This window comes from Cinclus cinclus, chromosome 2 (assembly GCF_963662255.1).
Source record: "Cinclus cinclus chromosome 2, bCinCin1.1, whole genome shotgun sequence".
Classification (NCBI taxonomy): domain Eukaryota; kingdom Metazoa; phylum Chordata; class Aves; order Passeriformes; family Cinclidae; genus Cinclus; species Cinclus cinclus.
This window is the reverse complement of record NC_085047.1, coordinates 85306213-85319744: the sequence shown is the minus strand read 5'-3', so window position 1 is coordinate 85319744 and position 13532 is coordinate 85306213. Positions and strand designations below refer to the sequence as shown.

General features: G+C 36.7%; 1 protein-coding gene across 1 annotated transcript in view; it reads right to left on the bottom strand.

The window, feature by feature from the left end:
• OCA2 (OCA2 melanosomal transmembrane protein) overlaps positions 1–13532 on the bottom strand; it is a 151472-nt gene that overhangs the window by 82107 nt on the left and 55833 nt on the right. Inside the window, exon 14 of the mRNA XM_062515019.1 lies at positions 8932–9064. Within this exon, the coding sequence (XP_062371003.1) occupies positions 8932–9064 (133 nt within the window). The remainder of the gene's footprint in view (positions 1–8931; positions 9065–13532) is intronic.

The window sequence follows — 13532 nt, the reverse complement described above, 5'->3', positions numbered from 1 at the left end:
CCCTGTGGCTAATCTCCAGGTTGAGCAAAGTTGGACTGGTGCTTTGTGATCTACATGAAAAAATGTATGCATGTCTTCACACAGCTTTGATCATCCCTTTAGGCACAGCAAATGCATGCTTGATTTTTCAGTCATTAGTTTTTCTAAACATCCCAAGGATGTGAACATCTGACCTGCTGGGTGTGTTTAAATCTGTTTACTTCAGAGCAAACTGCACTTGCAAAATCAGAGCAGTTGTTCCATCTTCTATACTGCAGCTCCTGTTGGTTTTCTAGGTCACGCCACAGAATGTTTCTTCTATTTCTTTTTCATGCAGACTCTCATTCTTAATAGCCCATCATGGCATCAGATGATACACATTTATTAGGAGTAGTGCTTTTTTTGAAGGAGAAATAATGCAGAACTTTGAAGGCAGCAACAACAATTAATATGGCCAAAGTCCTTCGGGCCTTGCTATACTTCTCTCATTTCATAACTGCAAAACCATTTAGGCAGCAACCCCCAGACTCTGGGAACATCTGATGTTGTGTGACATACTGTCTTACACATGGACAAGGGCTTAATGCAACCACAGAGTCTTAGCAACCACTTTGAAACTATGGCCAAGACAGCACAAGTTCAGCACTTTGGCCGCTGTTGAACAGAATCACAGGCCAATCTCACACTCTGCTCCAACATGTCCTTAAGTTCCTGTCCCCTCCTCAGATGAGATCTAATGGTCACATTACACCAGAGTGAGCTCTCCTCACTCACTTGTCCAACCCAATCTACAGAGTTTTTGCAGGGTTAGCTTTATGGTGGATCAGCCTTCTGCCCAATGTAACCTACCACTGTCAGGTCTACAGCCAGCAATTGACATGGTGGGTCTGTAGCAAGGCAGTTTCTCATCAAAGCAGCTAAATTAACATTTGACTGCAGCCATAGTACCAGTAGCCAGTGATAGAAGCAAAGCTGTTTAGTAGGCAGTGATCTGGAGCACAAGAAGATAAGAGAGTTGCAGCTCACCTCAGTCAGAGAATTCAGTTCATTATGATACTAAAACATTTGTGAATGTTATAATTCATAAAGCCCATGAGGAACAACAGCAATATGCCTAGCATTATTTTTCCAACAAGAAAATAGAAAAAAACTCTGTTTCCAAGGAGAAAATATTTATTTTTGGCTTAGTTATAAGATTAAATAAAAGCTCCTCAAACATGTAAACCTTAGTCTGCTAACGTGTTCTGACTTTACTATTGATCATATTTTGCCATGGAAACCAGAAACATTACATCCTGGACCCACTGAGTCTAAGAAAATTTCAGCTGCTGTCCCAGACTGTGACAGTTTAGAAAAAAATTTCTGCATTTTAGAAAGTATTCTTCATCTGAAAACTGCATATTATTTCTGCTATCTGACAATTAATAAACAGATTGATTTTCACTTGAGTAATCACACATTCCACCTAGCTGCCAATAACAAGGAAGACATCCTCAAAAACTGAGTGTAATTAATTCCCAGTCTCAGAATGTGAAAAGGCCAGTTTTGTTAATTGCAGATACTCAGAAGAGCATGACCAACCTTGATGAGATTATAAGAATAATCATTAAATTACAACTTTCATCTTACACGTGCACTAGCTACATAAACTATATTTTTGCAAGCAACACAAGTTTACACTGCTGGGCTGTATCTAACAGCATTCAAATATGTTCATCTGAATATTTGTTTAGTTTTTTTCTCCACGTTACTGTAGCTTAACTATTTTCACTAAAGCAATTGTTTTTCTTAGGCAAATTCTAAGAATGAGAATATTTCTGTTTAAATGCTAACCATAAAGCAAATTAAGTATCACAAATTCTAGCTTAACAAGTAATGTCTATGATTTTTAGTAATTTTTAAATCCCTCATATTATGTAGCCAATCTTCTAAACATTATTAGATGTGTCATCTCCATTTTGTAAGTGCAGAAGCTAAATACAAAATGTAAAACCCACGAGTAGAAAAAATTCACCTTGGGAATATTTCAGCTCAAGCACCCATGCCTCTCTCCTAGAGGCAGCACCCCTAACAGAACACAAGCATAAGGAGCTAAATCTAGAAAAACAAACAAACAGCCACAAAACAAAACTAAATAAAACACAAAACAAAAACAATAAACAAACAAAACAAACAAAACCCCACAACCTGGAATATTCTTGTCTTTGTTCCTTTGAACAGTTCAGTTGGTCAATAGTGGATAAAGGTAAGCATAAGTATAAATGTTGCAGGGTTTTCAAAACTACCTCAAAACATGTTTCGCCTAATTCAGCTAAATACATGTAAAGGAACACAAGAAATGTGCACAATGCTGCATAAAGCAGTACAGAGAATTTACATAAGCTTTTCAACTCAGTGTGACATCTGAGGACCCATTTGGTCATAAAGGCACCTAATGCCAGCTCAGCTACCCAGCATGGGATTGCATCTATCACACAGGAGTTACAGGGCATCCTCATCCTGCTGCAGAGTGGCTGGAGCCTGGGCAGAAAATCACAAAGCTCACAATTTCAAACACCTAGATTACTCAGCAGGAGCCATCTTCCAAGAAAGCTGGAGCAGGCTGCAGCAGGCCCACAAAAGAATCTACAACATTACAAGCCTAACCCTGATTTTATAAGGGAACAGTCAATTTAGTATATATATGATGGTCACATAGGACTCAGATGGAGTAATCCACAGATATTAAGGTGGGTTATATTCCTCACGACATTGCAGGATGGTTGATAAAGATATATATTACTCCTGAGTTGGCTTGTTCCTGAATGACAGGTGGGATATCTGTCTCAGGTAACATGGGCTTTGTTCTCATCTTTGGGTAAGTCAGACTTTAGAGCCACAAACTTATTTTAATGCTTGTGAGTTTGCCCTCAGTTTCCTCTACTGCAATTCCCCATCTTTTAAAACCAGGAATCTGAATGTATTTAGGCTCCCTGGGTGCTCATTAACACTTATCTAAGGAGAGTAAAATACTTCATTCTGTTACACTGAGAATGGCACAAGGAAGTCAAAAGTCAAATATTTACCTAAAATTCTAGTGTAGTTTGTTTCAGAAAATTTTTCTCAACTGTGAAATCTAGAAAAATGCATCAGGCTTACTATGAAATAGTTTTAATTCAGACTGCCAGACTTGCCAATGAAAACAAATTTTGCTGATGTCTTCCATTAAACTACAAGTCTCCCTTAGAAAAAAGCAACCTCTTTTAAATTCACTGTACTTTGCTCAAAAAAAAAAATATACATTCCAGTCTCAAAACATTTTGTACAAAATAGAACTACTGCTGATGTCCTTTCAATACAAGAAAAAGTGCTGCAAGCCACCACTTAGAGATGGTATTCTCAAGGATAAGGAAAAAAGAACCATGAAAAGATAAAATCTCAAGAGGACAATATTCTTTTGGAGTATTTCAAAAGATAATGCCTTTTCTAATGCTTTTAACAGGACAAAATTAAGAGCAAAAAAAGGAAGCCTACTTCAGACTCACCATAACTTCTATCAATGGTTTAGAAGTAAAAATGGTGACTAATACAGTGAACACACTTTGATAAATTGATAAATGAAAATGGCAGAGCAATTAAAAATCTGTCAATCTTACACTTGCATTTGAAACACCATCAAAACAAAAGCTTTCTGCAGCAAATAAACACAGATAATGTGTTACATAGAACTAAGCAGTTCTTTTAAGCTCTGTTTTTTAGGAAGATTTTATGAACTTCTGAACAATCAAAATGAAAAAGTTTGTTATAGCTTCACTGAAACACTGTTAAAGGAAAGGCCATGTCTTGCCAACCACTGTATACCTGTGCAGTCCTTTCACAACTGAGGTCTGCAAACAAAAACAGAGGGGCACAAATGCTGTAAAAGAAACAGGAGCTAGCACTAAGTTTTTCCTTCCCATCAGTGATTTTCCCGTTCTCATTCCTTCCATGAAGAACGTTTATAATAAATTGTCAAGTGCTGCTCTATTGATTCAGAATGACACTATATTATACCTTCTTTCTGCATAAGATAGGTAAAGTAATATTACAGCTGTTGTCTTGTGATGGGTACATTATTGATGCACTAAGCAAATAATATGAGATTGTCATAGTCTCCTTGTTTTGCAATGTCAGAATACTATTTTTATCATCTTAAGAGAAGAACAGGAAGATCAGTGTTTTTCTCTTTCCAAGGGGAATACTCTATCAACTCTAAAGCAGTTCAAAGGATATATACAGTAATTAAAGCATAAAATTTTCTAAAATATTTAACAATATAAAAATCTTCAGTCTGTGGCAAGTAAATAACTATACTTCTTTTCATTCTTGATCATCAGGACAGCTGTCAAAGGTGCAAATAATAAAAGACAGCCTTTGATTTGCATTTTCAAACTTAAAGCCATAACCCAGGTAGATCCTGATATATTATCCAAAAAGGAGTAAACACAGTGTCTAAAGGGACATTAAGACTATCTAGTTTGTTTGAGACTAAAAGTCTTACTGTTCTTTCAAATAAAAGACACAATATCTACCAGAAAGCTATTATTTTAGATACCCAGGGCATTCATAAGAAAGTTGGACCTTTCAGTTTAGCATGCTAACATCCTCAGTAGGAGAGTTTAAATGTTAACTATTCATCACTCAGTGTTAATATTTACAACTGGATTGCAGAGAAGAGAGGAAAAGAGAATGCACAAAAAAAACAACACACATTTTAGTGTCCACATCGGTCCTCAAGTTTTAAATATATTCCCCACAAAATCCGATGAAATTAGCATCTTAGGTGAGGACAGTAGAGAGCAGTGCATATTGCAAAACTTCCACCCAGACTGAGCTTAAAGTTGAATTCTTGAAAACATATTGAAATATTCTTTTCTTTGGACATTACTGTCTTCATAAACTGCTTGCTACTTTATTCACTTGAATGAGCTTCCAAGTGAGAACAGGCCACTACTTCCAACATCACATTAAATACCAATTATGCTTTATTGGCAGTTAGTAAAGTACCTACATAAATATAGATGCACCTCAGGACAGAGATTTGTCAATTTGCTTAATTCAGCTATGTCACTGATGTACCTCTCACTGATTCTAGCAAGAAATGATTCCTAAAGTTACAAATATGTTACTAGCAAAAATAGGACTAAGGACTGTTCTTTGACCTTGAGCAGCACGCATACTGATGTTACATTATACCCTATCCTGGGTGCCCTCTTTGTCCCTGCAGTGTCCTTGTGGTCCTAGACAATACTATTATTTTATATGGGGTTTTTTTGCATTTCTAAGTGTCTGGTGCTAAATATCGGAGTTTTCTTGCAAGTCATCACAGTAGTTCCTTCCCCTCCTCCTCTCCCTTCTCTTCTCTTTGAGAACATCTGTAGAGCTTCACATGGAAGAAAGAAACAAATTTGCTCACTCATCTGGTTACTGCATTTCCCATTGTGGGAAACAGCACTGTGTTTTTCACACATTAAGCACTTTACATATGACTATGATTAATTAGAAAATTCCTTCTGTTGTCAGCTTTACATGCTGACTCTCATACTACCATCAGTATTTTCCCAGCTGCTGCAGACAGTGAGCTACACCAGAGGGAATAACACACTCCACCCTCTCCTGCTATTACCACTCCTGCTTAAAGGGTGGATCTCTCTTTCAGTCAGTGAAAAGTTGCAAAAAAAGACCAAGTAACAAAGTAGAAATGGGCAGTTGGTGCCAAAGTTGTGCTAGGAAAAAGCTCTTCCTCTCTGATAAAAATGGCCAGTATAATAATACTTGTCACCAGAACATGTGCCACCCACTCTCCTGGGTGCAACAACCTTGCCAAACACTGAGGTCCACATCTCCACAGCTTGACAGCTAAGACCAAGTAGTGTGTACTGTTACACTTCCCAGGGACTAAATAATGTATTGTTAACCCTTAAAAGAAGAAAAAAACTTTGGTTTCAGGTTTTCAGAGTGGGAGTTGGAACAATAAATTTAATTCCTCTTACATTCAGATGTTATTTGCTTTACATATTCTTTTGTGAAAGTGTAGACACATACAAACTTTTCAAACCTTCTCAGATTACTCTTCTAGCTCTAGCATCTTTTGCTGCATCACGCAGAACAAGGAGCAGGTTTATCAGCTAAAAGCCATGCTCACAAAAGTCCTCAAAATTCCCTTCATTCTTAAAAAAATATTTGATTTTCTCTCTCATGGATGAGTTCTTCAGAGTCTTTCTTTCTTTTGTTAGCTACCCTGCTTAAAGCCATTACAGGTAGACGGTGGTTCCTGGGGAAAGAGCAGGTATTTTTACTGTGGCAGAGGTGCTGCAGATTGTCTGAAAGGCAACAGATTAAAGACAGTGGTAACATATAGTATTGAAATTAAAATAAAAATGTATCTTCATAATAGGAGCATTTTCTGTTTTTAAAATTCATGCTAATAAATTTTAATAATCTGTGTATTCTAAAGCAGCAGAAAGAAGCTTAAAGTACATGGTGCACAGGGACAAAAGAATATGGGGAGAATAATATACCAATTAAATCTCACATAAATTGTTTAATTGCTAATTGAGGGCAAGGTGAGGAAAGACTGGTATTTAGTTGATTGAAAGAGGTGCTTCAAACAAGCCATTTGAAGTTATCACAGAACCATTTCAACTGGAGATGAAAGGACTCCCAGAAGCACCTTGGAGGCCATTCTGCAAATCCAAACCATGACATCTATCCCCTAATGGAGCTGTATTGGTATCTCTATTTTTCTTCCCCTCTCACAGAGATTTCCAATGGTAAGAGTGGCTCTTCAGCATTTGCTCTAATTGAACAGCTCCTGATTAGGTTTGCAGCAAAGGACAAGCAGCTGATTACAAGAACACGTGGTATACTGACTAGGAGACTGCTATATCTGAACAGACTAAGGTGCAAGTAGCAAAGATTACCAAGAAATTAATTGAGGGAAATATGCTTGCCAGTGTTTCACTGCTACAGTATTTCACTGGCAAAAATACTACAGGCAAAAATACTATGTCAGTGAACAAACTGTACTATCCAGATTAATTTTTTAAAAAAATTCATACATACTTTATTTCTTAAAAATTCAAAACATATGCTTTAAAAATTTATATCCAAAATGGAAAAAGTAGCAATTCCATGTTCTAAAATAGATATTTATAAAATAATGCTATTATATTGGGATCAATTTTGTTTATAGTTTGGAGAATTAATTTTCTTGATGGCTTTTTGAAAAATCTTACTTTGTAGGGTCAGACAGGGCAAGAATTTAGGCATGTTAGGGTCTGAGTTAATTTCTTTATTTCTCTTGCTCTCTGGATGAGACCTCTAAGAGTGTAGAAAGCCTCAGCTGTTTTAAAATGAAAATGCCTACCTCATACCAGACAGACATATAGGAGAAAAGGAAATTCTCATGAAATGTCTTAGAAAACAGTCAGTATAATATTGAGAACAACTCAAAAATATTTTTGTTCTAAATTCTAGGAAAGACTTTGGCCTTTAGAGATAAAAAAAAGGTAAGCTGAGTGCACCCTGTGCTGAATAGACACCTAGGTCAAAGCCAAAAGTCTTCAGAAGATCTTCCTAAGACAGGGAAACTTCTCTGACTTATCTATCAGATGGGATTCCAGGCACGTGGTATAATCTTCTGAGGACAGAACTGTTACTTCTGCCTTTTAATAAAACCATAATCCAAAAGAAAATTTTCTCTGGAACAAGGCAAGACACTACTTGTGAGTACTACTTTTGCCTAGATGACATACCTATAATGAAGGTCTCTGCCACAGTTAGTCACCTTGGACTATCCTTATAAGAGAAAAGTGAACTTGTAAGGCCTGCAATATATCTGTTCCAGGACAGACAGCTCCATTAGTCTTGAAAAGGACTTATCTTTCTTCACAGATTACAAATGAAGCCAGGATACATCAACCATATCAAAAGTTGTCCTCTCCATAAACAGATGCCACACACACACAGATTCAGACATTGTACAGCACATTAAAATGTGTGTTGCATAGTCAGTGGAAGCCTGGATCTGGAGTCTTCTGCAGTCAAAAGTGAAACTAGCATTAGTCCCAGGAACAAAACAGTTATACTTGACTGTCTTTGTACAAAGCTTGCTAATAAATTATACTTAGTGAAATATTTCTTACCTTGTAAAGAAACTGTGAACATTTGGAGGGTTAGTATTAAATTTCATTACTGAAAGAGAAGCTCTGAAGAAGAAAAAATTTAAAATGACTGAATAGAAAAACATAAAAGCATGAAGACAAAAAGGGACTGACACAGTCGACAGCCATTGAAAGAGCTTTAGAAAGACTTCTAGAGACTATTGAGGTAAGTGACATAAAAAACCCATAAATTTAGTTCTATTGAATTGTAGAAATTATGCACCAGGGAAATTTAGGGTAGGAAGAGCCATAGAGGCAAGCTGGGGATGACTTGAAAAGTTCTGCTTTGATGAAATGTCTTTCACTGACCACAGAGCAGTAAAAGATTGCTGAAAATTCAATGGAAGAAAACCATCAGCAAGGGAATGCATCAGAGCACTATGTTTGTTGTGAGGGAAACCTGGGATATTTCTAAATCTAGGTTGTGAACTGAGCAGCATGAGCAGATGTTATCTGTTGCTACACAGAACATCCAGATACTCATGCTTATGGCTATAATGAATGATGCAAAATATTCCTGCAAGTCTTGTAAGATATTTAATAATTCATGTCAAAACCTCAATATTAGCACCAGAAAAACATCTACTTCCAAAAATCTGAAAATATCACAACTAAAAATAAAATATCAATTATTCATTGAAAAATTAATGTTCGGAGGATGAGGAGAATGGGCACTTCCATCTGAAGACAGCATTGTAGTACGCACTACTCAGTTTCCATTTAGCACTTATTCAGTGTAAGAGTTATAACTTTTTGTGCTCACACTTACCAACAATTTCACTTGGCTCCTTATTGTAAAGCTTTTTGTTCCAGTAAAGAAGTCTAAGAAAAGGAAAGGAGACCAGAACAACAAGGCAGATACCCAAAAACATATGCCCTGTGAAGGCTGCAAAATCCAATCCCTGAAAATAAAAACAAAAGCTTAAATTAAAAATCACTTATTTTTCTATATTACCTACAGGGAAAAGTATTCAACTTTATGTTCAGCTTTATGAATTGTAATAATAAATATAAAGCAGTATAGTAAGTTCCAAGTACAGTATCTGTGCTATTTCATCTGTTTCAAGGAGACAAGCCATGTAAAAATTTAATTCAGATAATTAAAACATTGCATTATAAGTTACTCTGAAACACACCTCCTGTTCCTGAAATTTACAGTAAAAAAACCCAAACTGAATTATTAACTTTTACTTCTCACTTGAATCACTGTAAATTCATTTCAAATCACTCAAAGTCTCAGAAGTAGTTGAATTTTAATGGCCAGCTTTTGTTTTAAACTGGTGACAACAGGAATGTTTATAATAATTCTATCTGAACCATTCTTCTGCAATAAAAGCATTACACATCAATATTGTGTTTATTCTTCTTTCTGGTTAATAAATGAACTTTCATATTTTGCACAATTAAATATTTTAATGAAGGGGTTTTTAAAAAGGTTAAGCAGAATGAATTAAAAGGCTACTGCTTTTAAGCAATAAGAATGAAAGTTTGCCATGCTTTGAATAGAACATTGGACTAGATGACCTCAAAGGTCCCTTTCAGTTGACTTATTCCATTGCTCCAGATTGCACACATTGCAGTAGATTAGGGTTAACATTTGGGCTGGACTTTTCTGAAGTGCCTATGACTTGCCTGTCCAAAAGAAGTTATCAATGAAGCTCCAAGGAGGATCACATCCAAGTACTCTGGTAGTAAGGATCTGTCTTATATTCAAAAAACAGAGGTTGTCGAACTGGTGATCGCAGCAGAGCAGATCTGTGACACCTGGCATAAAGCATGGCTCAAGCCCTGGATAGCCCAGGTTGTCCCAGCTGAATTTTCAGAGCATCCACTGATTTCCCATACTCCAGAATGTTAGTTGATCTCCCTCTGACACACCTCTATGCCTCTATTGTTCCCTGATTTTTGATTATGAATTTCCTATAGATTCTTTGGTAATTCCATTGCATATTAAAAACAGCTTCCCTTGCAACAACAGCTGATCCTACCTCCAGTGTGTTAAGATTATTGGGAATTTACCGCTTTAAATGTGTGTTCTTCTATATTGTCAAATGTTAAAAAATTTATGTGGAAATTTCCTAGTTGAAATGTCTCTGGTTCAAAAAAAAAGGAAGAAAAAGTTCCTCTATTGCACCACAGGGCATAATAAAAAGACGAATAACACAAGAAACTGATGACAGTCATAAAGAACTTTCATAGCCAGATAAAGATTGGTGTTCTTTGGCAAAAAAATCCATAACTTGCAGACAGTGAAATAAATCTCAAACCATAAATATGCAGACCTAGGATTAGAATTTGAACACATTAAAATACAGTTTTAAGCTTCCTGAGGTAAAGTCATCCCTACTTGCTATTGAATAGCAGATTCCTTGACTCTTCTACTCCCCAGACACTAAAAGGTGAAACTAGACCCGTTCATTTGATGGCCTTTTGCTGTAACTTAGCTACAGCCATTGTTTTTACAAAAGCAGAAGGAAGACTCCTCAGGAATTGGAATGAGATTATTTTAAGAATTGGACAGAAAAAAGTGACACCACAAAGAAAAATAATATACCTTCATTCAGTTTGCCTACAAAATAGGTCAGCCACTCAGGTGTCTGACATCTCTGTAAGACAGATTTTACAAATCAGTTTCTATAAAGATTGGCCTCTGGGCATCAAGTTAAGATTCAGAGCTACAGGATACATTTCTATGAGGGATGAAAACAACATTCATAACACCAGGAAATTTACAAATGAATAAAAATTGAATTCCTGCAAAGGTTCAGTATTTGTGAGAACTGCCCCCAAAATACATAAACTCTATAACCCCTCTCTTTATTTCCTTAATTGTAACCAATGATAATAAATTGACAACAAATCTACTTTATATATGGGTTTCCTCTAAGAGTATAGCCAAAAAAAAGGAACATAAAATTTTGGCCAGAAAAATAAGAATGTCAAACCTTGAAAAGGGAACTGGCTTTAGTTAAGAAATATTCCAGCCTTGACAGAGTGCCGTTAAACAAGTCAGGAAGTAAGCAAAATCATTATTCAGTTTTGTATAGTCTCTAAAATGGCACAAAGAGAGGTAGGAAGCCAAAATAATTTACTCTGTATAAACACTGAAGCTACACCAGCCAAAATAGAAATGCCTAACCCTGACTGGAAAAAAAGAATTATCCTCTGAAATAAAAATGACTGGGAAACAGGTGGTTGAAGAGCAATAAAGTAGTTAGGAGTGGTCAGATTCTGCTCAATACAGAATTACCAGAATGAGGAAAATTACTTTTGCACTCAGACTAGTCTTACAAAAGAGCAGTGGAGATGAAACTTTTCTTAGGCTGGCATCAACCACACCATGCCCACACTGTGAAGAAAGATGCCAGCTACCACGCCAACTATGATGGTAGAAATTCTCTGTAGAAATATGCAGAAATAAAGATAAATGCTAAAGTAGGAAGTAAAAAAGATAAATAGGAACTCAATTAATTTTTGGTAACTCTCAAGTTTAAATATGTGATGTCTTCCCATATTAAAGGATCTTGAATTTAAGTAAGTAGCTTATTGCAAATAAATACAAAAAGTCACTTGCCTTTACATTTTTATTATCACACCAATTTCAAAGGAAAAAAATTGAGTCTGGTTCCTGAAATGCCACAATGCAGAGACTTTCAAAAAATCAGCACAAGAAATACGTCAGTTGAAACCCACAAAACTAATTTCTTGATGAAGAAAATCACCTCAACCTAGAAGGCAAACCAAAATGCTGAGGGTAAGAAGGAGGTCTCAGGTCTGACTCATAGCTGAAAGGAATTGAAATGAGATAGAGATCACAATACTCTAAAAAAAAAAAAATCAGGATTAACACAGATTCATGATATAAGAGCTGACGTAGATAAGCCTTAAAAGTGATTTGCAGACACCATCACAAGAAGAAAAAATATCTACTAGATTTTTTGGCATCCTATCCAAGAGCTTACCCAAACTTTTCAGAGAGAATAGCTGGGCCGAGATTCAGAATTTTGTTAAAGTTCATAATATCAGCACATTGATCTTTCATCTCTCTGAGATCCCTGGTGAAAAAGAAAACATGCTGCTCTGCTCCTACTGCAAAATAGTTTTCCACTTCAGCTGAAACAAACTGTTTTCTAACATGGAGTGTGCCTATTTCAGGACAGAGCTTGCATCAAGGATTGTCAGTGATAACGTAATACTGGAGTCAGCTCTCTTCCCATCCCTTGCTCTTGGCTTTCCTCCCCAATACCTCCTTGCATTGATCCACAAGAGACTGGGTGAAAATGAATCCTGATGATCACTAGCCTTGGACTTGGCTCCAGCTGATGTCTGTAGCCATGAGGAGGCTGAGGAGTACCAAATGCACTAGTTTGTGTGGCTAATATCAGAAAGGCTCACAGCGAAACACAGACAGCTGCCCTCCCTGATGCTTTGGGCTGGATGCTTAGCACCAGCCTCTCTGCAGCACAGGGAATATGTTTTCAGGGAAAAAGAAGGCTGATTTCACACCCGGCATTGTCGGGTAGCTAGTAGCCATCTGGCAGCCTCCTGGGGAATTTTAAGAGATTATAAGGGTTTTTTTCACTGTACTACAGATACAAGAAATACAGCAGATACCAAGGTGGTGGCACAGTTGCTTCATCAGTTGCCCCGTTCCTTTCCCCACACCCTAGAAAAGACATGAAACATCTCAACAGAGCTACATTCATAACCTTTGTGGCTGTGGATAGCACATTTTATACCTCCTGAGTCTTCTGTGCTGCTGGGGCCAAGATTCAGCATTGTAGAAAAGCATTAAAGTGTTCCCCATGTCTACTGCATACAACAAAAAGTCATTTTCACAATGATTTTCTTTTCCTGCACAATAGACTGGAATAGAATTGACATGCACAATAGGCAAAAAATATTTTTCTTCCAGAAGATTTCAATCTATGTGATAAATATAAAACACACTTCAAATGTCCCTTACTTGAGGCTATGATGATTGTGACAAATTCCTCCTGTTCCCCAGTCAAGACAGAATCTAAAGATTTTGTTTTAGCAAGACAACAGCCTAAAGGTTCCACCGCCTAGAGATTCAGAGCTGAAACAGAGTGGGCATCTTTCCTTGGTTTATAGTTTAAAATGCAAAGTCAAATATATCAATTTCATGTTAGGAGGAAGTATCATATGGTTTTCCTAAAATGCTAGCTTTCTATCATCTTGATTATTATTTTTTTCATCGCTTCTAGAGGTATGAAATTGAATTCTAGTAATTCAGACCTTTCTACAAGAAATCTGCCTTGTTAGAGTGATGAGAAAGCAAAAATGATAGCTAGGTGCAATGATTTGGGGAGCAGCAAGTACTGTGTTTCTAGCCAGAATGTCCTTCAC